The sequence below is a fragment of the Balaenoptera musculus genome, chromosome 8 (assembly GCF_009873245.2).
Source record: "Balaenoptera musculus isolate JJ_BM4_2016_0621 chromosome 8, mBalMus1.pri.v3, whole genome shotgun sequence".
In the NCBI taxonomy this organism is placed as follows: domain Eukaryota; kingdom Metazoa; phylum Chordata; class Mammalia; order Artiodactyla; family Balaenopteridae; genus Balaenoptera; species Balaenoptera musculus.
The window spans coordinates 19,078,004-19,104,324 of NC_045792.1; the positions used below are offsets into that span (position 1 = coordinate 19,078,004).

Below are 26,321 nucleotides of genomic sequence, written 5' to 3' on the forward strand. Positions count from 1 at the left end.
GGAATAAAAAGTTTAGTGTCCTGTTGTCTGTTTGCTTTGGTTCTGCTTCCCCTCGGGGTGGTTATGGCTTCATATCCAGGGTGTGAATGGGGATTATCACAGATGTATAAAGAAGTGGAGGTGGAGGGTGCAGCATGACACAGCTCACAGCATAATCTGATTCTCTGCTACCTTTCTTTTTATAATTCTTGCTCCATCTACTTTGGTGAGGCCTCTTCCTCCACCTAAATGCAGGTGTTCCCCAAGTTTCTTTCTCTGTAGACTCTTTGGGTAATTTCATCTATTTAATACCGTCAACAATTACCTCTTTGCCCTAACTCCCAATTCTATGCTTTAATCCTGAATGGGTTCCTAATTAAATTTTTTGGATAAATGTAAATAAAGATCAGAATTAGATTTTATTTATTTAGGAGTCTAAGTGTAAGCCACTCAAGCGCTACAATTATTCTTGTTGCAGTGAATTTCCCTATTTTCTTAAAAAAACCCGACTTTTCAAATTCCTAGATTCTTAAATGAAATTATTAACTACATTTTGGCCTTCTTATTTTTCTAAATTTTAGTTTGAAGGGAAGCTATCTGCTGTAGCTCAGGAGTAAATTTGCTCTCCTTCTCTCCCAACTGCCCCTAAGTCTCTTTGAACTTCTCTAGAAGTCATCCTGTCCAACATAGTGACAATATTTCCTGATAGTGCTTTTGACAGCAGAAATGTCCAAAGCTGACCCCTGTGCTTCTAAGGCAAGTCTCTCCTAAGGCAAAACTAGTGTAGAGGTTAAGAGCCTCGTTCTGGCAAGCAGATAGCCTGGGTTCAAATTGTAGCTCTGTCACTAATTACTTGCTCTGTGACCTTAGACAGTTTATGGAATCTAAGTTTCCTCATCTATAAAATATGAGTAACAGAGCTCCCTAATTCATTGGGTTTTTGTGAGGATTAAAAGAATTAAACAGTGAAAGAAATGCCCCATACTAAGAACTATGTAAGGAGCTATTATTATAACCAGTCATCTTTTGCTGTTTGTTCACCTAGTGTAGTTATTAGCCTTGGCCTCTGTTTATTAGGCCAGACTAGCTGTTTAATTTTCTCAGTTATTTCTTTAAAATTCAACTTTTTCAGATAAAGATCTGATATATCTTATACATTTCACACACATGCACAAACACACACACACACAAACACAGTTTCAGCACTGGTACACATTGTAATGATCTTTCACAGCCATTAAAGCAGTAGGTACGAAAAGGTTTTTGCTTGGCCTACAGTAGGGTCAGCAAGAGAGAAGGCTTGAGTGTGACGTTCAAAGAAAGGAGGCAGGACTTGGTGACCTATTGATTATAGAGGATCTGGTAGGTGAAGGTATTACACACCACTGTAAGGGACCAACCTAGGGTGATTGGGAAAGTAAAGATAAGGGTGCTGTATTTATCTATTGCTATGTAAAAATGACCCCAAAACATAGTGGCTTAAAACAATAGCCATTTATTTTCTCTCGTTTCTGTGGATCATGAATTCAGACAGGGCACAGGAAGGGATGGCTGGTCTCTGCTCCATGATGTCTGGGAAGGTTGAAGGCTGGGACTGGAAATCATCAGAGAGCTTTTTTTTAATCCATATTTCTGGCTAGACCTAGCCTGGGAGGTCACATACCTCACTTCTGTGATACTCCACGGTCAGGGCAGTCAGTATTCCCTCCGCAGATTCAAGGGGAGGGAACACCAACCCCACCTCTGGTTGGAGGAGTGAGCATGAGTCATATTGAAAGAAGAGCTTGTAGGGTAGGCTAATTGTATGATTAGGCCACCCAAGATGGCTGTTCTCTTGCTCTCTGTACATCCCTCAACCAGACCCTGCTTCACCTATACCCTACTCACCTGACTGACCTTTCCTCTTAATCATAGAGCCTGATCAGTAAATGCCTACATACTTGCCCTGGCCCCAGCTAGTGAGTGTTGTAATCTTTAAATCAGAACAGCTTCACAAAGATGGTTTATCAAAGGGGCAGTGAGGGTTGTGCTCCTCTGCTGGTTTCCCTGGCAACTGATGAGCCAACCTGATATCAATTCCCCCATAACAATTCCCTCTTCTTCCGGTAGGGAAGACTGTTGCCACTGCCACCTTGCCACCTGCTGCCCACCATGGTGTGTCTCTCCAGGACCCTCTTGCTTTGGGTGTAAGTAAGATTCCCTATCCAATAAACCATTGATGTCTCTGTCGCTAACTGTGGATTCTTTCCATCTTGAGGCTGGGCAATTACAAGCTTTGAAGTCCTGCTGGGGTGCAGCCCAACACTAACTTTTGGTGTGGCCAACTTTGAAAAATACAATCTCCCACTTGTTACAAAACATAATTAAGGGTGGGGATTTTACTTTAGGAAAAACCTGGGTTTGGCTTGGAGTAAGTAGGGTTAAAGTGCTCACTTTGTATGTTGTCACTCCTATCTTCTGTATAAAGTAAGTATAGGGAATTCCCTGGTGGTCCAGCGGTTAGGACTCCGCACTTTCACTGCTGTGGGCCTGGGTTCAATATCTGTTGGGGAACAAAATCCCACAAGCCACTTGGGCAAAAAGAAGCCAAAACAACAACAACAAGCAAAATTAAAGAAATAGAAAAAAATTAAATAAATAAATAAAATAAATATAAACGAAAACAATGTTACAAAGTCACAAAAATTTGCTGTCTCCAGCTGAAGATCCTAAATTAAGCAATGGGTTCCCAAAATGTGAGAATAATCATACCTAACACTTACATCATTCTCTGGAAATAGGTACAGGAAAGCAATGCCATGTAATGCTATCAGTTCAGACCCCAGCTCTACCACTTTCCATGCAATCATGGAAAAATAAGTTAACTTCTTTGTAGCTCAGTTATCTCATTAGTTAAGGGGTGGATAATAATAGCATCTAATTCATGGAGTTTTTGTGAAGGTTAATATAATTTTATTAATTGTTCAAAGTTAGGCATTAATGTTTCCTATTCCTCTTCTTCATCCTACTGAGAAACAATTGCAAAATTATCTCATCATAAATGAAAAGCTAACTGGATTGCTTGAAAATATTTTCATGAATTTCCTTTGTGCTTTCTGGGTATTAAGTGAGAGAAGCTGGCCCAGTGAACAGAAAAGGCCCAGGTTACACATAAACCACTGGTCTCAGAAGGTCAGAAGTAGTGGAAAGGGGACCTGGCACCTTATCAGCTGGCTTCTAAGCCGGCGCCTCCTGCCACGCGCCGCTCGGGCGTCCCAGCGCCAGGCTCCGCCCCGCCCCTCCTCTGCTGCCGGCCAATGGCCGGCGGCCGTCGCGGCCCGAGGCTGCTATTGGAGGAGGCGGCCGGGTCAGCGGGTGAAGCGGGGTCAGGGACCCGCCGCTGGCGATCCCTTCTCTCCGCTGGTAACTGTCCGCTCCGCGCTCGGCCACCATGGCTGTGCTGGCGGCCCTTCTGCGCGTTTGCGCCCGCGGGCGCAGCCCCCTGCTTCGGAGGCGGATGCAGGTGAGAGGGACTGGGACTCGGGACTCGCCTCGGATGTCTTCTGCCTGCGGCCTCGCGGCCGGAAGGAGCCCTAAGTGCAGGCCTGAGGAAGCCCCCGGCGGGACCCACGCCCCGAAAGCCACGCGCTCAGACTTGCCGGCTCGTACAGGGCATTTCCGTTCTCAGGGGCCCTCCCGGATCGTGATAATTGCTTTCTAGTGTGTCAAATAAGGCAGGTAATTTGACAGGCAGAAAGGCGCGGGCTTGGTTCTGACCTTGCCCGACGGGTAGGGAAGGCCCGTAAAACTGTTTCCGAGCTTTTCTTTAAAGCATGTTTGTGAGCGTTAGTGTCAAGAGATTTTGATTTCATGCAATAGGTAATCATTATGGGCTTACAGGGTGATAATAAAAAGATGTACCGACTCGGAGCAACTTCAAACCTATCAAGGAAAATAAATAGCTACTCACTTTCTTGATGAGTAACGCTTACGTATTAAGGGCGTCCAGAGCCGTGTTTCTCCTCTGGCTGTTGTGTTTAGGGAACACAGGAGCGACAGCCTTGAAGGAATCTACTATTTTCCGTACGTCAAAGCAAGCTAGCTTGCACCACATGTTTAGGGTCTGGCAAAAGCTAAGGAGTAGGTAGAGAAGTTCAGGGTGTGGTTGGTGAAACGTGACTTTTCCAGTTTGTTTGGAGCAATAAAGTTTGAAATCCAGTCATATTGTAAGAGTTTGGATTTGACTTAAGTCAGCGAGGACCGTTGATATTTTTGCTCTTGTCATAATTACAGGTATAGGAGCATTGAAGTGGGGAAAAAACTATTGTCTGTTAGGTGTGATGTAACTTGACTGGTGTGCTGGCAGTAGGAGCTGAAAGGGAGGAGCGCTATGCAAGAGATTGTGAAAGAATAAGTGTAGAACTTGACAAATGCAGAGTGAGGGTGGGAGCCAAGGGAAAAGGAAGAGTCAGGAGGAGTGGGTTTCCAGGAAACATGAGTTCTTAGCATATTTGTTAGTGTGTCGGAAATCACAAAAATGTACTTGGGTCATCCTGAGTTTCAACCAACATTTACTAGTGAATTAGGTGAAATAAGTACTCTAATTTTGTAAAAAACAAAACAAAACATAAACCAAGTGCAGAACCCTCTTAATTTATAGTTTAACTAGGAGCTTAAAATCAAACACAATTGTTGCTGATGAGAAAAATGAAGTTGTAGGTTATGTAGCATATGATTTGTGGTGTTCATTTAATTGAACTCTAGGAATTAGTTGTATTGGTTGTTACTTGAATTAAGTGGTCATTTAATGAACCATGGAAATCTGTTTGTTTTAACAGGTTTTCAATATTCAGTGCCATTTTGTGGAATGGAACTTGATCTCTAACCCATTAAACTGGCTTTTTCTCTTTTGCCTTCAAATACACACAGGTCTCCCTTACGGTCAAGAAACCTTTATGGACTTTATCAGAGCTTGTTGCTTTCCAGCTGGAATTGCTTTTTTCTTATGGTCAAAAGAGTAGTCCTCCTCCTCACCTTCGTTTACATCCATTTCTCTTTAAAGCTCTGCAGTTAGATTTCTGTACTGCTCAACAGAAGAATACCAGTGATTTTCTTTTCCTGTATTTTTTCTTCTTCTTCTTGACTTTTCTTTATACTATATTTGACACTTTTGACCATTCCCTCCGTTAAAGTCCTGTCTTGCTATTTTGAACCAAGATAATTTTCCTTTAATACTCAGACTTAAAAAAAAAAAAAAATCCTGCATTGTGCCAGTCCTGAGCCTGTTTGTTCCCAAATTCACCTCCTCTTCTCTTTCTATATTGCTGTGAGGCCGACCCTTGCAGGTGCCAGCATCATCTGGCTTCTGGCTGGGTTCAGAAACTGGTGGAAGATTGGGAGATAAGAAGGGAGAAGTCAGGATAATTATTTTTTTCCTCTCTCTGCCTTAGATTGTGTTTCTGACAATGTCTGCCAGTCCTTTGGTTCTTGCTTCTGCCAGGTGACCCTGACCCCTTGGCTTTGGTAACCCTGCTTCTTCCCTTTGTCTTAACAGCCTGAGCATGCTAGTGGCTTCCTGTTGCTAGTCTCTGTGCTGCTGTCTCCTGTTCTCAGCTCTTCTGTCACCTGTACATTTATTTATTTATTTTAAAATTTATTTATTTATTTATTTATTTATTTATTTATTTATTTATTTATTTATTTATGGCTGTGTTGGGTCCTCGTTGCTGCGCGTGGGCTTTCTCTAGTTGTGTCGAGCGGGGGCTACTCTTCGTTGCAGTGCGTGGGCTTCTCATTGCGGTGTCTTCTCTTGTTGTGGAGCACGGGCTCCGGGCATGCGGGCTTTAGAGCGCAGGCTCAGTAGTTGTGGCTCACGGGCTTAGTTGCTCCGCGGCATGTGGGATCTTCGCGGACCAGGGATCCAGCCTGTGTCCCCTTCATTGGCAGGTGGATTCTTAACCACTGTGCCACCAGGGAAGTCCCTCACCTGTGCATTTAATTCTCTGCATTAAATTCTGTTTCACATAGAATGGTTTTTATTTTCCTGGTTGAATCCTCATGGGTACTCATGGTTTTTGCGTTCACTTCCCATTCCCTTTCACCCTTCGGAGTTTTGAACCTCAGTTCTCAGGCCTTTCTTATACAGAAAAAAAGAACAGAATGTTTTGATAAGCAAGTAAGTGGTGACAGTGATCTGATTGGCAGTAAACACAGAGAGAAATGGATAGATTCAAGAGATAGCATGGAGATAGAATCTGTTGAACTTAATGACTGATTGGCTGTGAATGGCTGAGAGAGGAGTTCCACAGGCATTGATGAGCCCAGCTACAGCAAGTGTGTAGACAGAGGAGAGAAGAGGGCTTTGTACAGGGCCTTTGGGCGACACAGTATTTCAGGACAGGCAGAACGAGTGGGAACCCGTGAAGGTGAATGAAAAGAGAGGATGGTGTTGTGGAAGAAAACCAGAGGAATGTAGTGTCACCTGAAAACCAAGGGAGGGGAGATTTCCAAGAAGGAGGGTGTATTAGTTTCCTTGGGCCATTGTAAGAAAATACCACATATCGGGCAGCTTAAAACAGCAGAAATGTTGCACAGTTCTGGAGGCCAGAAAGTCTGAAATCAAGTGTTGGCAGGACCCTGCTGAATCCCGTAGGGAAATCCTTCCTTGCCTCTTCGGAGCTTCTTGTGGTTTGCTGGCAATCTGAGTCGCTTGGTTTGTAGATGCATCACTCCAGTCCTCCATCTGCACATGGCAATCTCCCTGTGTCTTCACTTCCCTTCCCTGTGTCTGTCTCTGTGTTCAAATTTCCCCTTCTTATAAGGACATCAGTCATATTGGATTAGGGCCCACCCTAATGAACTTGTTTTGACTTGATTACTTCTGTAAGGACCACATTTACAAATAAAATTACATTCTAAGGTGCTGGGGGTTAGGACTTCTTTTGGGTGGGGCACACAATTCAACCCATAACAGAGGGAGCATTCAACAATGTAAAAATTTAATATAACAGTGTTTATATAAGATTTTAACAAAGGAATTATATAAATGAAATACATAAAATGAACATATACATAAAATGGAAAGTGTTGATTGAAATTAGCATAACTTTAATACTTGGAGAACTTTATAAAGACCTGAAGAAATACAGATTGGGATATCAGTTTTATGTAAGGGAACTTTGCTTCCTCATACAGACAATAATATGCATAAACACAAGGTATTTTGAGTACTAACTGCTAAATCCTCTAAGAAGTTGAAAAATTTTTTAAATGATTAATCTGTTTTCTCAAAATGTTTCCTCGATAATGGCTCAATTTCTAATTCATTTTACTGATTTTTACAGTTATTTTGGCATATGGATAGTTCTCATGAATTTGTGTCCTGTGAACAGAAATAATGAAAAATTAGTATCACTGATGACACGCTTGATTAGTGAAGAATATCATAAGCAAATCATTAGTTACTCAAAAATTATGCAGTACTTTGGAAAGAGCAGTTGCCTCAGCTTCCTAAATTTTATTACTATTTTAAATAAAATATATAATATGTATAACAAATATATAATATGCATAATATATAATATGTATATATATGTATAATATGTAAACTATATATATGTATAATAGAGTGAGACTGCTTGGATTTGAAATCCCAGCTCTGCCCCATATTGGCTCTGTGACTCTGGGCAGGTTACTTGACCTGCCTGTGCTTTAGTTTCCTTACCTGTAAAATAAGAATACTAATATCCACCCATTGGCTGGTTCTATATCTAAAACATATTCCATATACATCTGTTTGTATCCACCCCTCTTGTGACCTCCCTAGCACTAGCCACATGAGCTCTTGCCTGGTCTTCTTCCCTTTTTCTACTCCTGCTCCTACAATCAGTTCTCTATACTTTAGCCAGAGTGGTCTTTTTATAATAGAAAAGCCTTCAGTGGCTTCTCATTGCGCAGACTAGAATCCAGAGTCCTTCTCATGGCCTCTTTGGTCCCTGCTTGCTTCTTTAGTCTCAGCTCAGACTGTGTTCTCCTGAGTATGTGGCTCCCGCTATACTGTTCCACTTTCTATACTTAGCATGTGCCAAGTTTGTTTCTAATTCAAGACCTTTGTCCTAGTTCTTCCCAATGCATCAAATGCTCTTTTCCCTAGATCTTCCCCAGGCTGACTCTTTTTTTTTTTTTTTTTTTAATTTATTTATTTTGGCTGTGTTGTGCCTTCGTGGCTGCACGTGGGCTTTCTCTAGTTGCAGCAAGCGGGGGCTTCTCTTCGTTGCGGTGCGTGGGCTTCTTATTGCTGTGGTTTCTCTTGTTGCGGAGCATGGGCTCTAGGTGCGTGGGCTTCAGTAGTTGCAGCACGCAGGTTCAGTTAGTTGTGGCTCGCGGGCTCTAGAGCGCAGGCTCAGTAGTTGTGGCACGTGGGCTTAGTAGCTGCGCGGCATGTGGGATCTTCCTGGACCAGGGATTGAACCCATGTCTCCTGCATTGGCAGGCGGATTCTTAACCACTGCGCCACCAGGGAAGTCCCCCCCAGGCTGACTCTTTAATATTCAGTTTCTCAGCTCCAGTGACATCTCCAGAGAGCCCTCTGTGGAACATCCCATGTAAAATAGGCCCTCACTCTGTAGCTCATTATCCCATTTTGTTGGCTTCAGAATATATTTACCCTACCTGAAATGTTTTTCAGAGCTGCTAGTAAGCACCAGACTTTGTTCATTTGTTTAGCGTTTCTTGCCATCATTGGGATAAAAAATAAATAAAATCAGTCTCTTCTTGAAACTTACAGTCTAGTGGGGAGACAGGCCAGTGAGGGTCACAGAATTATGTGTTTGGGACAAATAGAGTGCACAGTGTGCTGCAGAAGCTAAGACTGGAGTGTCTACCTCTGCTTGCATTGTCAAGGGTGGTCTCTAGAGTTCTTGGGGCAGCTGAGCTGTCCTTGAAAGATGATTGTGATATGCAAATAAAACTTAACTAGTTGTGTTCATTTATCACATATTTATCACACATTATGTTCAGTGTCTTGATCCTACTATAATTTTGTCATTCCTGGGATATTTAATGAGCTCTAGGCACTATGCCAAGTGACAAGGATGTAGCAGTGAATGAGAAAGGAGGAGGAAGGGAAGGGGGAAAGACAGGACTGCTCTCAGAAGCTTGCATTATATGGAGAGAGAGAGATTATATATGTGAACCCTGTATTTACACAGTGTGAGAGGTGCTTTGAAGGAAATAATCATGTTGAAATAGAAGCCAACTTTAAATAGGCAGGGAGAAGCACTCTGGGGTTGTATCATTTGAGCTGAGACTTGAAGAACAAAAATGAATCAGCCAAGGCAAGCTGGGGAAAGGCTGTTACTGGCAGAGGCACACTGCAAAGAGCTTGAGGTGGGAATGGGTTCAGAACAAAGAGGAGGCTGGTGTGGCTGGCACAGAGCAAGAGTGGCATGAGTTTGGAAAGAACATTAGAAAAGAAGACAAAAAAAGGAAAGAACATGAGGAGCCAGATCATACCATCCAGATCATCAGGAGCTCCAGTTCCAGGAGCCAGGAACTTGGAGGATAAGGGAAAGACTGTGGATATCATTCCAAGAACAATGGAAAGCCATCAAAGGATTTTAATCAGGGGAGCGATGTGATCTGATTTACATTTGTGTGTGTGTGTGGGGGGGGTTGTTTTTGTTTTTTTGTGTTTTTTTTGGCCGTGCCATGCAGCTTGTGGGATCTCAGTTCCCCACCAAGGATTGAACCTGGGCCACTGCAGTGAAAGCACCAACTCCTAACCATCGGACCACCAGGGAAGTCCCTGATTTACGTTTTAAAAACCGGATGGACTGAAGAAGGGAAGTTGGGGATGCAGGAAATGAAGTAAAAGGCTGTTACAGTAGCAAGAGATGGTGGCTGGGACTAGGTGGCAGTAGTGCAGATGAAGCAAAGTGGAAGAATTTAGGTATATTTTAGACTCAGTATTGACAGTACCTGTGATAGAGTATCTCTAGGTATTAGGCAGAGATGGAGGGTGAGTCCTAAGATTTTGGCTTAGCACCTGGGCAGATTGTGACGTGATGTCTTGAGGAGGGAAATGCTGGAAAGAAACTAGTGTTCTACTTTTCCGGTTTATCACGGCGTGAGGCACCATGAGCAGCAAAGTCTCCCGTGACACCCTCTACGAGGCGGTACGGGAAGTCCTGCATGGGAGCCAGTGCAAGGCCCGGAAGTTTTTGGAGATGGTGGAGCTTCAGATCAGCCTGAAGAACTGTGACCCTCAGAAGGACAAACGCTTCTTGGACACTGCCAGGTTGGCACCATTCTCATCCCACCCAGCCCTCAGCGTCCCTGTGTCCGTCTCCTCCCTTCAGGCTCTGGTTGAGCCTGAGATGGCCAGGCACTTGCGGCACTGAAGTGCCCGGGTTCAGTTCAGACCCCCTGCTCCAGGCAGGCGTGGCTGGACAGACCCTCACACTGGGTCTTAAAACAAGAGGGGAGGGACTTCCCTGGTGGCACAGTGGTTAAGAATCCGCCTGCCAATGCAGGGGACACTGGTTTGAGCCCTGGTCCTGGAAGAGCCCACATGCTGCAGAGCAGCTAAGCCTGTGTGCCACAACTACTGAAGCCTGCGCGCCTAGAGCCCGTGCTCTGCAACAAGAGAAGCCACTGCAATGAGAAGCACGCGCACCGCAATGAAGAGTAGCCCCTGCTCGCCGCAACTAGAGAAAACCCGCGTGCAGCAACCAAGACCCAATGCAGCCAAAAATAAATAAATAAATTTATAAAAAAAAAAAAAAAAAAATTGGCAGAACATTTTGTACATTAAAAGCACCATGGGCAAACCTCAGAGCCTGTACTAAGGCACAGCTTAATAAACCACATTCCCACCATTAAAAAAAAAAAAAAACAACTGGTGTTCTAGGGTGGAAATTGAGAGACATGAGTTGGGCGTTAAATTCAGGCTATCAAGTTGGCACTTGGATATATGAGTCTGGAGGTCAAGGCTGGAGATAGAAATTTGGAAATCACCAGGACATAATTGCTGTTTAAAGCTGTGGGGCTAGATATGATTAAGGAGACAGTGAAGATGGAAAATTAAAAGGGGCCTGGAACAAAGCCCTGGGACATTCCAGCACTTAGAGATTGGGAAGGGGAGGATGAAACAGCAAAAAAGACTGAGAAAAATAACTAGAGAGATAAGAGGGAGACTATAAGATTGTGTTAAAATGGAAGCCAAGAAAAGGGAGGGTTTGTGTAGTGGTTTACACATATTACCTCATTTCATTCTCACAACAACTTGTGGAGAGTATTTTAGAAAACTTAATGCTCAAGAATACTCAGCTAGTAAGCCCAGGCTCTTAACCACTGTGCGTGTTTCCCCAAGAAGAAAAGTGAGTCCCAGGTTGCTGAGAGGATGAGATGAGTATAGTGAAATCTTTATTGGATTTTGCTATCCAGACATTGTTGATCTTGCTCAGAGCCAACAGTAGGATAGATAAAAGCCAGATTTGGTGGGGTTGAACAGTAAGTAGGAGGTGAGGACAAGGAAACAAATAGTAGGTAACTTGTTGGAGAACTTCTCTTGTACAGAGGAGCTAAGAAATGAGGTGAAAGCTCAATGGGAGTCTGGGTTAAGAGAAGTTTGTTTTTAATTCTTTCAGGTGGGAGGAAGCCTATTACTGTGCTTACGGAATAATCCAGGAGTAAAGGGGATGAATGATGTTGGGGCGAGGGAAGGGATAACGGAAGATGTGGCATCTTTGAAAAGGCAACTGGAATGGGATCCAGGGCAAAGTGGAGAAACCAGGGAACCTTCAGCTAAACAGAACCAGAGACTTTAAAGTGGTTTAGAAAAGGCCCTTTGATTGCAAGGAACAACATCCCATTTCACACTAGCTAAGTAGAAAGGGGCTTTTTTGAAGATATACAATAGGCAAGCTCTTGGACATCCAACGTTAGGAAATAAAGTAAAGCTGGCCTTGCTGGAACCCTAACTAGAAAATCACTAACTATGTTATCTTTTGTCTCTTGTAGTGTGGCATGGTCTTTTCTTCCTTTTCTGAGTGTATATGTTCCATTCCTTTGCTTCTCTGCTTACTTGTGGCTTTTCTCTTTGCTGTAACCTCTGCTTTTACATGGTGTTGCTGACTAACTCCAGCCCCTTGGGCCTTTCACTTCAAGTGCCCATCATCATCCAGTTGATCGGGTCTCTCAGAGTGCTAGCTTGGTTCAAAGTCCATTCCATTTTTGGTCCTGTCAGCTCTGGCCAGTGGGAGGAGGATGGGAATCACCTTGTAGGTACTTAGGGCTGTCCCTTCCAGACCCTTTGGAGAAAGGGGTGTAGCTGGAGAGGCAATGACTGGCATGTTTACTACAAGTAGGAAATTTTAATTCAGAGTTGGGTCACAGATAATATGCTAGAATCCTTCAGTGTAAGTAGGTTATATAAGCAGCAGCCCAATTTGGGCTTACTTAATTTAGAACTTAGATTTAACTTAAAATTATATTTTATAAAGCTTATACTTAAAAAGGCTTAGAAATTTTAAGATGATAAATTCATCAGAAGTTAAAACATACATTTCCAATGAACAGTTAATCAGACGAGAATATTACAAAAGTAGTAATTTTAAAAATTGTAACAGTGATATATGCAAACAGGAAAATTTGGAAATTAAAGTATAATGCAGCAAAAAGAAATTACCATAATCCTGTTACTGAGAAGTATAAAGTGATGTAGATTAATATTTTTTACATCATAACAAATATTTATATTACAGGAAATAAGATATGTGGAACGAAGTTATGTATCAAAACCCACTTTGAATGTAAGTATAAATTTAAATTGTGCTTTAAAATTTCAAGAATTTAAAGGAAATGTAGTCTATTAAAAATGCATATTCTAAAGCATGTATAGATGAGGGTCAGCTTGGGATGATTCAGTGGTTAGGAATAGCTAATTATTGAAATATTAAGTCAAACTCCCAAATTACCATAAAAAATTTCAGTCTAGCCCCCTGCATAATTTCTGCTTCTTCCCCAATCATTGTCTATGGTAAACAACCTTCTCTAAAACTAGGCAATGTTCTTCCTTTACTTTTGGGGACCCCCATTATATTGTGTTGGTACATTGCAGAGGCCACATGGAAGATACTAGAAGAAAGGGGCTGAAGGAGACTGGGGATTAGACAGGAAGGACCATCACCTGGTCACCTAGTGCTTCCTGAGGGGTCCTCCTTTTGTTTCATAACGGTTCCTAAAAAGACTTAGTAATAGCCTCGACCAGAATCTAGGGAATGGTTCTCTTATTATCTATGAGGATTTATGTATGTATGTATGTATGTATGTATTTATCTAAGAGCATGTAGAAGGCAAGCGTAAGGAGAGAATTGTTAAAATAGTGTTTTGCAATATTTAAGAGAGCTTTTATTTACTTTTTCTTAAATTTTATATTGTCTTATTAATAGTTTAAGAAATTATGGCTCTGGCTGTGTCCTAGTTTAGTGGTATGGCCCCCACTAACATACAGGTCTTGACCCTAGACCAGAGTTTCCCTTCAGTAAGGAAGCCCTTTAATTAGGGCTTTTTATGCAGTTAACAAGGGTAAACTGATCATTTCTTAAATTTTGACTAAGGGATAGAATTGAACCTTAAGCTTCTGGTCTATGCCTATTTTAGAACTGGTTTCTCTTAGGTTTTCTATTAGGTCTTAAATCATAAAGTACCAGCATTGAACTGATTTTAGTGCTGTTCTAATATTATTTTCATCTTTGATGGGTAATTAGTCATTCATAAAAAGTCTGTTTCTTGGATAATATATCTATGAATTGTTCATTTATGAAAGATGATGTGGGTAAAATATTTAAATATAATAATTCGTACCATCTTCTGTCTTGCCAGGAAGTGGTCATAGTAAGTGCTGCAAGAACACCCATTGGATCCTTTCTAGGCAGCCTTTCCTCTCTGCCAGCCACTAAACTTGGTTCCATTGCAATTCAGGGAGCCATTGAAAAGGCAGGTTAGTAGTTGCTTTACTTTTTGTGTTGAGGGGCAGTGATTCAATGGAACAAATGTTTATTTTGCACTTACTATATATGTAACACTTAGAAACGAATTAATGCCTACATTTCTGAATTCCCTTGAAAAGAAGTCCTTGTACTATAGTGTTACGAATGAAGCTCAAAACTGACAAGAAAAAGAAACCATTCCTGCTATATAATGTCATGTACTTTACTAGGTAATTACTATTAAATTGAATGAAATATGGAAATGTCTTTTTGATTTTTTAAAAAAGGGATTCCAAAAGAAGAAGTGAAAGAAGCATACATGGGTAATGTTCTACAAGGAGGTGAAGGACAAGCCCCTACAAGGCAAGCAGTACTGGGTGCAGGTATTAGGACTACATTTTTGCTTTTACACTTAAATGTTTGACATGGCAAAATGGAAGTCATTTCAGCTTAAATAAAATGTTAAATGCATAATAGACTTATATTGGCAGAAGAGATGTTGCAGATTATAGTTTAACATGCTCTATTTTATTACAGTTTATTTGAAGAATATCTTTGTTTTTCAAAAGTATGATTTATATTGGTTTTAGGCTTACCTATTTCTACTCCATGTACCACTGTAAACAAAGTTTGTGCCTCAGGAATGAAAGCCATCATGATGGCCTCTCAGAATCTTATGTGTGGACATCAGGTAAGAAGTACCTTCTTTTCCATTTTATAACTAAAATAATATGCAGTGCTAAAAAACACTAAAAATCTAAGCATATTCATACTCTAGAAGTGAGATTCTTTCTCATAAGTGCAGTTGCTGTGTTGTTTCAGACACTCAGGAGTGTCTGGATTTGCCAATTCCATTTGAAGTCGAGGTCAAAATGATAGCTCAAGTGTCTAGTATTAAAAAGTAGTTTTCAGCCAGGACGTTTTAGTCTTTGGGTGCCCCTTTACTTAGAGATTCTGGTTGATTTAAGACACCGTAAATTTTGTCTCTGCTAGAATGAGAAGGGTTTTTATCATAAATGGGAATAAGGTGCTGACCCTGGGAATCAAATCGTTGATTGAGCCCAGAATTGATGACTAATTTATAGTTCCTTATGTTCAGGTTCAGCTGTAAAATTGTGCAGGCTTTCTGTTGGCCTTGATGATTGTGATCTTGTCTTTACCTGAGACTGAGCAAGAGATAGGCTGCTCAGCAAATATATGCTGGATGTTAGGAGGCTAGACCTGGACTCGTAGACCTAAGAGTTTATCAGATCCAAGCCTTTTTTTCAGTTGAGGAAAGAGGTTGAGAGGACTACAAACACAGTTAGTTACAGGGGTAAAATTAGAAAACAGGTGTCCCTATCCCTGTCTAGTGCATTCCAGCCTATAACACACCAAGGTAAAAGGTAAAAATCAGTTGTGAGGTGTTTGCAGATTATTTCTTACATGTACAAGAATCATAATTATGCATACCCTTGCTGTTACTCCTCCCTTGCTTTGTTTCCAGTTGTAAGGCAAGCCAAAGAGAAAAAAAAGAGTGATACCTGATACACATGCTAAAAACTGAGATGATATAGAAAAGTATAAAATGAACAATCTTCTTTCTTCTTGCCCCACTTTGAATCTCTGACTTATTCATCACTTTTTTGTGTATTCTGCCACCTAAGAGCAGAGAAACTTCGGGGAAGTTTCTTAAACTCTGTGCCCCATGTAATGTCTTGGAGATTATTCTGTATCAGCACATAAGATAGTACTCTATTGAACTGAACAACTATAATATACTTATGGGTCCTTATTGAATGGACATCTAGATTGTCTCCAGTTCTTCACTATTTTAAATAATGCTGCAGACAGTACCCCTATGCATATATCTTTGTGTACTTATAAATACTTAAATCAACTCTTGTTAATTCACTGTACTACGCGGTATAGTGTAGTGGTTAAGAACAAAAAGTCTGGAGCCAGACTAATTTCAAATCCTAGTTTTGCCCATCATTAGTTGAGGATCTACTATGTGGACGTTCACTGGAGATTGGTGAACAAAGCATTAAAAAATGTCATCGTGTGCAAGTCTGTCTTTTGGAAAAATTCCTAAGAGGAGATTTTTGGAGTCAGAGATTTAAAAATTTTGATATTTTCAAATGCTTTCCATGAAAGTTATACCAGTTACACATTTTCCAAAGCTTGTGAGCGCTTGTTTGCCTATACACAAGGTAACACTGACATCAGGTATTACCAAACCCTTGTTAAACGGTCATGAGATTGTTTAGATGTTTCAGAACGGTTTGAATGACAAGGAAAATTTTGTCTCAGTTGATTTTTTTGTGGTTCTCTAGCAAATGCTTTCAGTTAGTGTTCTTTGATTCATTTGTGCATGTATAAAATTATCTGACTTAGAGGAATACTAGGAATTGCCTTATTTTGAATATTATCTGATTTTGGAAAATGGTCAATTTTATTATATTCTATAGAATAATTGATAACTTAATTTCTGCCACTTATTATTGCCATCATCCCCAGAAAATACTCAGTATTTCAGGATAACAGAATAAAACTTATATGAGAGCTATTTGAGACTCTCCATATTTGAAAACAGGCAAAATATTTAGGTTTCTTTGGTATAGAACTTCTGTTTGTCTTTATTCTTGATTAAAGACTGTGAGAATATAATATTGGCTTTAATTTTATATTTACATTAATGTTTTATATTAAACTATTTTTAAAAATTAGCCCTTATAATGCAAATGAATTTCTTTTGTTAATCTGTAATTACAGGTTAGTTGATTAATACTTATTAAACTTCTACTATATATGCCAGGCACTAATGACATAAAAATAGATATGACAAGGGTTTCTGGTCTCAAAGGAGCTTAGTTTGGTGAGAAGATTTGACACATAAATATAGCTACAGTACAGTGTAATATTATTAATAAAAGCAATGCACAGTAATTGAGGAACACAAAAGAAGGAAGGGAAACTGTTCCAAAAAAGGATAGAAATACGTGGTCAGGGAAAGCATGAAGTGGCTGTGTTTTGATTAGTTTTAAAGGAAATGTAGGTGTTTTACACGTTGGTGGATAGGTCAGAAGTGCAGAGGTGGTGTGAATTAGCACGGTATCTTTGAAAACCTTGATTTTCTTTTTTTCTTTTTGGCTGCACTGCGCGGCATGTGGGATCTTAGTACCCCGACCAGGGATTGAACCCGTGCCCCCTGCAGTGGAAGTGCAGAGTCTTAACCACTGGACCGCCAGGGAAATCTCTTTGAAGATATTTAAACAGTTCAGTATGACCTCAGGTGTAGGTCCAGGCATGAGACTGGAAAGGGAACGAGAAGTCAGATTGTAAAGGGGCTTATGTGCTATGCTGGTGAGTCCTGTAAGGAGTGGAATGACCAGACTTACAGTCTAGCCAGAATGACTCAGATGAGTGTAGATGACACTTGGTGGAAGGACAGGCTGCATATCAGATGATCAAGTAGAAAATTACTATAACTATCTGGGAAGAGTTGATTGGGAGGATCACAATCAAGGAAGTAGGATTATTTCCGAGAACTGAGATTACGTTTTTGGCAGTGTCAGTGAAATGAAAGGTTAGAAGAATTTCAGAAGACGGTTCTACATTAAAGATTCCTGGCATTCTTATTAATGTCTGATTCTGATCTTAATTATCATTACACATTTCAGACCATTTCCTTTTACCAGTGTCAAGAGGGTACTTCCTATAGTGACTGTATAGCAAATGTTTAATAAAGTCCATGTAGAATACTTGTTTGTCGTAGCTGTGTAAAGGGTATAATGGGTTTGCAACTACAGTTGACCCTTGAACATGGATTTGAACTGCCTGGGTCCACTTAATGTGCAAATTTTTTTCAATAAACACGTACTACAGTTGAATCTGTGGATGTAGAACCATGGATAGGGAGGGCCGATTGTGAAGTTATACACAGATTTTCAAGTGTGTGGAGCGTTGACGTTCCTAATCCTGGTATTGTTCAGAAGTCAACAGTACTACTTGAATTGACATTGGGTTTTTGTGTGTTGCTGAGCAGGATGTGATGGTGGCAGGTGGGATGGAGAGCATGTCCAATGTTCCCTACGTAATGAACAGAGGAGCAACACCATATGGTGGTATAAAGCTTGAAGATTTGATTGTAAAAGATGGGCTAACTGATGTCTACAATAAAATTCATATGGTAATTGTTGCTTTTTAATGGAGAAATGCCATGTATATAAAATACTGCTTGATTTAAAAAATATATATATTTAATTTATTTTTATTTTATTTATTTATTTTTGGCTGCTTTGGGTCTTTGTTGCTGCATGTGGGCTTTCTCTAGTTGTGGCGAGCGGGGGCTACTCTTCATTGCAGTGTGCGTGCTTCTCATTGCGGTGGCTTCTCTTGTTGCGGAGCACAGGCTCTAGGTCCGCGGTCTTCAGTAGTTGTGGCTCGCAGGCTCTAGGGCGCAGGCCCAGTAGTTGTGGTGCACGGGCTTAGTTGCTCCACAGCATGTGGGATCTTCCTGGACCAGGGATCAAACCCATGTCCCCTGCATTGGCAGGTGGATTCGTAACCACTGCACCACCAGGAAAGTCCAATATATATATCTCAGAAACTGAACTGAAGGATATAAATGTTGATTGAGCCATTCATTTTAGGAAAATGTTTTTCTAAGCTCATTGCATCAGCTTGGCTCAATTGTTGAATAAATTGCCCCATACTGAAATAGGGCATTTTCTAACTTTAAATAATGGATTCCATAGGTGTTTAATTATTTGTCTTCAAAATAGCAACTTCTGGGCTAATTCAAGTATTTGACGATGAGACATGAGTAAAAAAATTACCTAGTACAGAAAGAAGTATATTTTAAGAAAATAAATTTAACTGCTAACCACTATTTTATGTTATGCAAAGTTAATTAGTTTTTTAAAACTTCCAACTTCTATCAGGGCAACTGTGCTGAAAATACTGCAAAGAAGCTGAATATTGCACGAGATGAACAGGATACTTATGCTATTAACTCCTATACCAGAAGTAAAGCAGCATGGGAAGCTGGAAAATTTGGAAATGAAGTTGTTCCTGTCACAATTACAGTAAAAGGTTGAAGGATAGATTTTAATTTTTAGTAGATTTTACGTGTTGCTAAATATTTTATGTTTAAGTTTTAGTACATTTTTATCTTTGTTAATTTCAACTGAGGACGCTGACACTGCTGCTTATGGTTAATAAAGGGAAATGTTGCTAATTCAGAGGTAATATTTAATTTCTAAAATAATTTAATTTCTAATATAATTCTTTCTAATATAGCAACAGAGAACACACTAAGTTAAGTGAAAAGGGGGGATTTATTAGAAGGCCACTGGGGATTCGTCCCAGAACTGAAAGATGTACGGCAGCAACCAGTCAGCTCTGGGAACTTCAGGGATTGGGAGTGGGTAGTCAGTACCATTAGGGCATGCTGTCTCGGCTTTTCCATGCTGCTTTTGTTCTTTATTGTCTCAGCCTTCCTGTGGTGCTGCCTCCATCTCCAGGGTCACATCTGTAGGGCTCTCAGTCACAAAGGAAAGAGACCTCCTCACCAGTTGCAGCAAAATGAATCCACAGTAAAGACTCAATTAACTTCGTTTAGGTTACATTTCGATTCTAGAAATAATTACTGTGATGAGAATGATGGAGTACCAAAACTTATCCAGCCTAGGTTGGACATCTACCCCTGGGGTTAGAAGAATGAGGTCTGTGATCATAGAAGGAGGCTGAGAGAGGAGAATGGGATGTGGCTGAACAGAAGATTTAAATTGCATCAGGCTACTTAATAAACTCTTCTTTAAGACACTAACAGAAATTATTGATGGTAGATTCTTGAGTGGAATTTACTTGGGATGGTTTAAGGTATGTGGGCATACAGGGAAGCACAGACTATCAGGCACCTTGTGTACTGTTTCTTACTGAGCAACTAATTATTATCTTCACTGCTAAGATTACTTAATTTAAAAGATTTTGTTTTAGGTAAACCAGATGTAGTGGTGAAAGAAGATGAAGAATATAAACGTGTTGATTTCAGCAGAGTTCCAAAGCTGAAGACGGTTTTCCAAAAAGAAAATGGTTAGTATTAAGAAATGAAGCATAAGAAAAAAGAGTCAGTATACCATGTCTCGTCTTAGAACTGCCTAAGGATTTTTAAAAATTCTAGAAAACAACTAGATGGTATTTAACATTTTCAATGTATCAGGCTCAAGTGAAGTTAACAAAACATATGATATTTATCCAAAGTATATTTAAAATTGCTTAACAGTTAATATTTTCTTTGCGTGTCTGTGTGTGTTTGAACTTTTTTTTTATTATTAATTTTTATTGGAGTGTAGTTGATTTACAATGTTGTTAGTTTCTGCAGTACAGCAAAGTGAATCATTTATGCATATACATATATCCACTCGTTTTTAGATTCTATTCCCATATAGGTCATTACAGAGTATTGAGGTAGAGTTCCCTGTGCTATACAGTAGGTTTTTATTAGTTATTTATTTCATATAAACAGTTAATACTTTCAATATATAAAGCCTCTGGAACAGGTTGTAGAATGATGTAGAACAGTTTTTCGTATGCACTTCATCTTGAAAGGTTTTCGTGATATGAAAGTCAAGTTTACATATTATGTTAAATATCTGTAAGCCTCTGGAGGACTAAGCTGATAGCTGTTTTTCATTGTTATATCTCTAGTGCCTGGTTCTCAACAAATAAATGTTGAATGTTAGTGTAAATGGGATCCCAGGTTACTAAATCCTTTGAGGAAAAAAGGTCAGTTCTGCTTTTAAAATTGGCTGTATACAGCTGCGATAATAATCTGAAATAACTTTTTTCCCCTTTTTTTTTTTTTTAAATATTTTTATTTATTTATTTATTTATGGCTGTGTTGGGTCTTCGTTTCTGTGCGAGGGCTTTCTCCAGTTGCGGCAAGTGGGGGCCATTCTTCATCGCGGTGCGCGGCCCTCTCACTATTGCGGCCTCTCTTGTTGCTGAGCACAGGCTCCGGACGCGCAGGCTCAGTAATTGTGGCTCACGGGCCCAGTTGCTCCGCGGCATGTGGGATCCTCCCAGACCAGGGCGCGAACCCGTGTCCCCTGCATTGGCAGGCAGACTCTCAACCACTGCGCCACCAGGGAAGCCCCTTTTTTCCCTTTTTTGATTGAATTTCTCAATACTAACTGTAGGAGTGGATCAATCTTTTTTATTAAAGCATCATATAAAAATTTATATTGCAGGGAATTCCCCGATGGTCCAGTGGTTAGGACTCCATGCTTCCGCAGCGGGGGCACGGGTTTGATCCCTGGTCGGGGAACTAAGATCCCACAAGCCTCAGAGCTCAACCAAAAAAAGAAAAAAAAAAAAAATTTATATTGCAAAAGTATATTTTTATAATTTTAGCAGCAGTCTATTTTAGGGTCTTCATTGGTATTTAAAAGAAAACAGCTTAATTGACATATAATTTGCATACCATAAAATTCTCCTGTTTAAAATGTACAGTTTAGTGACTTTTAGTATTCATTTAACTTCAAGTGATTGTAGAGAAGAAATATCTGATTTTGACACTGATTTGCAAAATATATAATGAGTGCCTGCTCTACTGTGAATAAGCAAAGACTTAGTGTTAGGAAAAATATGAAGTGGTCCTTATCTTTGAGGAATTATGAACCAGCATTTACCCAGTGCCATCACGCATGCCTTTTGAGGTAGCTTTGAATAAACTGTTACAAAAAACTAACATAAGGGGACATCCCTGGTGGTCCAGTGGTTAAGACTCCACGCTCCCAATGCTGGGGGCCCGGGTTCGATCCCTGGTCTGGGAACTAGATCCCACATGCCACAACGAAGATCCCACACGGGGCAGGAACTAAGACCCAGCGAAGCCAAATAAATAAAAATATATTTTAAAAAAATCTAACATAAAAAGGTATACTGACATTAATTGTGTTATTATACACATACACATTTAATTATGTGTATTTTCCTGAGGGCAGGAATTATCTCCATCCATATCTTCATGCATCTAGCAACCCAGGCAGTATTCTGTAGAAATTTGTTAAATTGATCCAAACGAATTCAATGTGAAAGAATGTTCTGACGTCATGCTCATTGATACTTTCAGGTACAGTAACGGCTGCCAATGCCAGCACACTGAATGATGGAGCAGCTGCTGTGGTTCTGATGACTGCAGATGCAGCCAAGAGGCTCAGTGTTAAACCACTGGCAAGAATAGCAGGTAGAAAATGTTCTGAACTTGTTTATTCCTAAACCCCTATATTCTCCCTGAAATTGAGGTTCTTTGTTAGTAATATTATACGTAATATTGAAGTTGGCTATTTCTGTCTGTAGGTTGTACTTTGTGACAGAATTTAACTAGTACATGTCTTAACTGAGATAGAACCTCCTTCAGTATTTTCGTTAGGATTTGCTTTGTATAAGAGAAAGCTTTTAAAAATCTTTCCCTATCCTGGATGATGTGTGGGAGACTACAGGGTACCTGTTTTCCCCTGGCACTGTGGGGAAAGGTAGCCAGGTAGAATAAAAAGAATATGGGCTTAGGAGTATAGAGATAACAAAAAATCTAATTGTACTGGCATTTATTATTAACTGTGTGGTCTTGGCATGTCCTCAGTCTCCTTAAGACTTTTTAGCTGTAAAATCTGCCTTGCCTTCTTCATAAATAGTTAAACAGATACCATTTTGTTTAGATCATGGTTTCTTAACCTCAGCACCATTGACATTTCACAACAAATAATTGTGTTGTAGGGGGCTATTCTATGCATTGTAAGATGTTTAGCAGCTTGGCTTCTACCCACTAGATGCTACAATAAGTGGCATTCCACCTGTGCAACAACCAAAAATATCTCTAGATAATGTCAGTGTCCCTGGAGGCAGTTCCCCCTAACTCCCTATCTGTGAAAGTCAATGGCTTAGATGATTGGTATAATCTTGTAAAGTGCAGAATCTTAGAAAAGGCACAAATACATTTAAATACACTAAAAGGTGTAGGAAACTTGCATTTTTGCATATTGTATAAGTTGTTAGATATAGTCTTGGGTGCTTGTAAAAAGATTTTAACGACCTTTTTTTTTAAATAAAGCATTTGCTGATGCTGCTGTAGAACCTGTTGATTTTCCAGTTGCACCTGCATATGCTGTACCTAAGGTGAGAACAGAATAACAGACCATAACTCATTGTGCCAATTTCTGGTTTTGCTTATACCAAGGTTGCATGTTTTAGATTTTACATGTTATTCATCTGCCAAAGCATAGAGGTAGCTTAGTTTCAAATCTTCTCACTTCTCCTGAAAACAATTAGAGAGCAACAAGGATAACAACAACAAAAGTAAAGGGGCAACCCACAAACTGTATTTTCAGTGGAGCAGATAAAAACTACATGATTGAATTCCTTGTGTGGAACTCACACACCTGCAATGGCAACCGCAAAGTGGGAGGTTGGTGCAGCAGAGAAAAGAAGGGAATGCTGAGGGTCCAGGGTTCTAGAATTCAAAGCAAATATTCATTACTAGAAGGAGCAGTCTTCAGTCCTGAAAGGGAACTCCCGGGAGCTGGTCTGAGAGTAAAACTGGAGATGGAGAGGACCTATCTGCTCCAATTGTCAGTCTGAGTCTTTGCGGGAAGTTACTAAGGGGTCCCAGGAAAGGAGACAGTGTTGTGTTGGTTTAGGGGTTAAGGGATCTCAGAAGACTCCAGCAAATGTTCCCTTTCAGAAGTAAAGGGCCTCACTGAGAGAGAGAGAGAATGTCTGAGGGTGGCACCCAGATTAAAAAAAAAAAAAAATCAGTGGAGAATAAGGATAGAGAAGGATCAGAAACAACAGGGAGTGATGATCTGTCCAGAGGTGGCAGATCTCAGAAAGCAACACAGTTATACAACTTCTGAAAGTGAATGTGCATCACATTGGAAAGGAAGGGTGATAAACATTTCTCAGCTAGATTCTGAGAGCTAGAAAAGTGGCTATAGTTAGGTACCATGTTTTGTCTTATGGTGTTGGAACTAGAGGAAGCTGTTTGAGCTGTACAGCTTAGAAAGCTACCTGAGCCTGCTGGAGGAAGAGAGCAAGGAGGAACAAAAGTTTCATGTTAATTTTATTGTTGCTCACAACAAAAAAATTTCTAAAGATAAACACCCTTCTGCAATAGCTGAGGAACTATCAAAAGATCATATAATAAGACTTTAAATAAATCATTTACAATGAAAATACGATAGCTCTGAATAACTGTGCCCCAGATAACCCCACAGCAACTTTTATAAAGCAGAAACTCTAGGGGATGCAATGAAAAATTAGTAGAGACTAATATACCTCTTTTATTTGATAGATAAAGAGTCTAGAACTAAGCAACATATAATCAGTAAAGTAGATCTTAAGAATATGTATCAACTATGTACCCCTAAACAAAGAGTACGTTTTTTTCAGTTATCCATGGAATGTTCAAGAAAATCAAGTTTTCTCTCTCTCCAAAATAGAAATACGATAATGCAAACAAGTCTTTGATTACAATGCAGTAAGATGAGAAATTAGGGCATTCCCTGGCAGTCAAGTGGTTAGGATTCCACACTTCCACTGCAGGGGGCACGGGTTCGATCCTTGGTCAGGGAACTAAGATCCTGCATGCCGTGCAGCCCCCAAAACAAAAACAAAAACAAAAAGATGAGAAATTAAAATCAGAAAATAAAAGGGCCCTTCCTCCTGGAAACTAAGAAACTCCATATTTATGTATTACATCAAAGGGAAATAATATAAATGAAAATTGCAGAATTTCAAGAAGATAATGAAAATAAGTTTTGACTTAATTATCTGAACATAATCTATATTTTTAAAAATTTAGGTTCTTAAAGATGCAGGATTGAAAAAAGAAGATATTACAATGTGGGAAATAAATGAAGCCTTTAGTGTGGTCGTACTAGCAAACATTAAAATGCTAGAGATTGATCCCCAAAAAGTGAATGTCAATGGAGGAGCTGTTTCTCTTGGACATCCGATTGGGTAGGTAAAATTATAAAGAAAAATATACCTAGGTTAATGGCTGCCTTTGTATATTCCTATCAAAATTTAAACTGCTTCATGATAATTCTTGTTACTCTTGGTTTAACAGTTTTTCTTCCCACCCATCCTTCATAAGGCAAATACCATTTCTGATAGGATCCCCATTGAACACAGATCTATCACATCTGTTCCTTGAAAACTAATATTGTTTTATGTTGAAGAAGATAATTTAAGAGTAAAATCTATGCTTGGGCTTTTTAGAAAGCTGTAACCATTCTTGGGGCTTCCCTGGTGGGCTAGTGGTTAGGACTCCACGCTTCCACTGCAGGGGGCATGGGTTCGATCCCTGGTCCGGAAACTAAGGTCCTGCATGCCGCTCAGTGTGGCCAAAAAAAAAAAAAGCTGTAACCCTTCTTGAAACAAGTCTCCCAAGTTAAAGTAAAGCAGTTAAATTCAGCTATAAGTAATGGCTAATTTGGTTATTCATACAGTCTATAAACCATTAAAGTACCAAAATGCTTTCTTAATCCTAGGATGTCTGGAGCCAGGATTGTCGTCCATTTGGCTCATGCCTTGAAGCAAGGAGAATATGGTCTTGCCAGTATTTGCAACGGAGGAGGAGGTGCTTCTGCCATGCTGATCCAAAAGCTGTAGACAACTTCTGTTGTCTAAGGCAACAACCCTATGTAGCCAGAAAGGCCTGCTGTAATCAGGGTGACTGATTACCCTGGGTCAGCTTGTATGAAAATAATGTTTCACTTTTTATTATTTTCAACTCTTTTTTAAAAAATAAGATAAAAAATCAAATCCCCAAACCTTTTGAGATTACACAGTAATTTTTCCTTCTACTTTACATTTTTTCTAATCTTGAACACATTTTTTGTTATAAGGCTGTACTGTTTAAAATACCACTGTGCAATATTAGTGACTTATAAGTAGCTAGAAGCTTCCATTTTAGAGAATAAATCTTAATTTACATTTTTGAGGACTGTTAAAGATTAAGTGAATGTTATCTATCACTAATTTAGATTTAATAGACCCTTCAAAGTTCAGAGCAGTTATTCTGTGCAAACTAGGAATGCCTCAAATCATTAGTCAAGAAGCTAAAGACTGTAGTGTTGCTAGAAACAGGAGGAACCCATGTGCTCAGGTCTGAAGTGGGTGCAATTTCTCATAACCTCATCATTCAGAATTTGTTTGGGGGTGGGGGTTAGGATTTTTGCTCTGAATTACTACAGTAGCACAGAGAGTGGGAAAGAAGGTGGAAACTAAACTGCTCAACTGAATGGATTTCTGAAGGGAAGAGATCGCCACTTTCATTATGCCACAATGCCTGTTCTTAAGCAGAAGAAAATGCAGCACAAGTAT

At 39.9% G+C, this 26,321-nt stretch overlaps 1 protein-coding gene across 2 annotated transcripts; it reads left to right on the forward strand.

The window, feature by feature from the left end:
* Nucleotides 1-3,307: 3,307 nt before the first annotated feature.
* On the forward strand, nucleotides 3,308-25,949 carry ACAT1 (acetyl-CoA acetyltransferase 1). Of its 2 annotated transcripts, none has more exons than XM_036860525.1 (12): nucleotides 3,308-3,481; nucleotides 12,723-12,770; nucleotides 13,843-13,960; nucleotides 14,237-14,332; nucleotides 14,540-14,640; nucleotides 17,977-18,120; nucleotides 18,875-19,025; nucleotides 19,932-20,027; nucleotides 22,069-22,182; nucleotides 23,047-23,111; nucleotides 24,796-24,953; nucleotides 25,487-25,938. In XM_036860525.1, exons 1-12 carry the CDS (start codon nucleotides 3,410-3,412, stop codon nucleotides 25,605-25,607), a joined length of 1,284 nt encoding a protein of 427 aa, XP_036716420.1. In that variant the 5' UTR covers nucleotides 3,308-3,409; the 3' UTR covers nucleotides 25,608-25,938. The 2 variants fall into 2 exon arrangements, with proteins under 2 accessions (XP_036716420.1, XP_036716419.1); XM_036860524.1 differs by having other exon boundaries at nucleotides 3,329-3,481; nucleotides 19,920-20,027; nucleotides 25,487-25,949.
* The last annotated feature ends 372 nt before the right edge of the window (nucleotides 25,950-26,321 follow it).

What these genes read in the sequence shown, in the direction of transcription:
- ACAT1 (XM_036860524.1), top strand. Translation starts at nt 3,410, where the DNA reads ATGGCTGTGCTGGCGGCCCTTCTGCGCGTTTGCGCCCGCGGGCGCAGC. An exon ending in TGTCACAATTACAGTAAAAG is followed by an intron (nt 19,026 to 19,919) that starts GTTGAAGGATAG and finishes TTAATTTAAAAG; the next exon opens with ATTTTGTTTTAGGTAAACCA. An exon ending in TCTCTTGGACATCCGATTGG is followed by an intron (nt 24,954 to 25,486) that starts GTAGGTAAAATT and finishes TCTTAATCCTAG; the next exon opens with GATGTCTGGAGCCAGGATTG.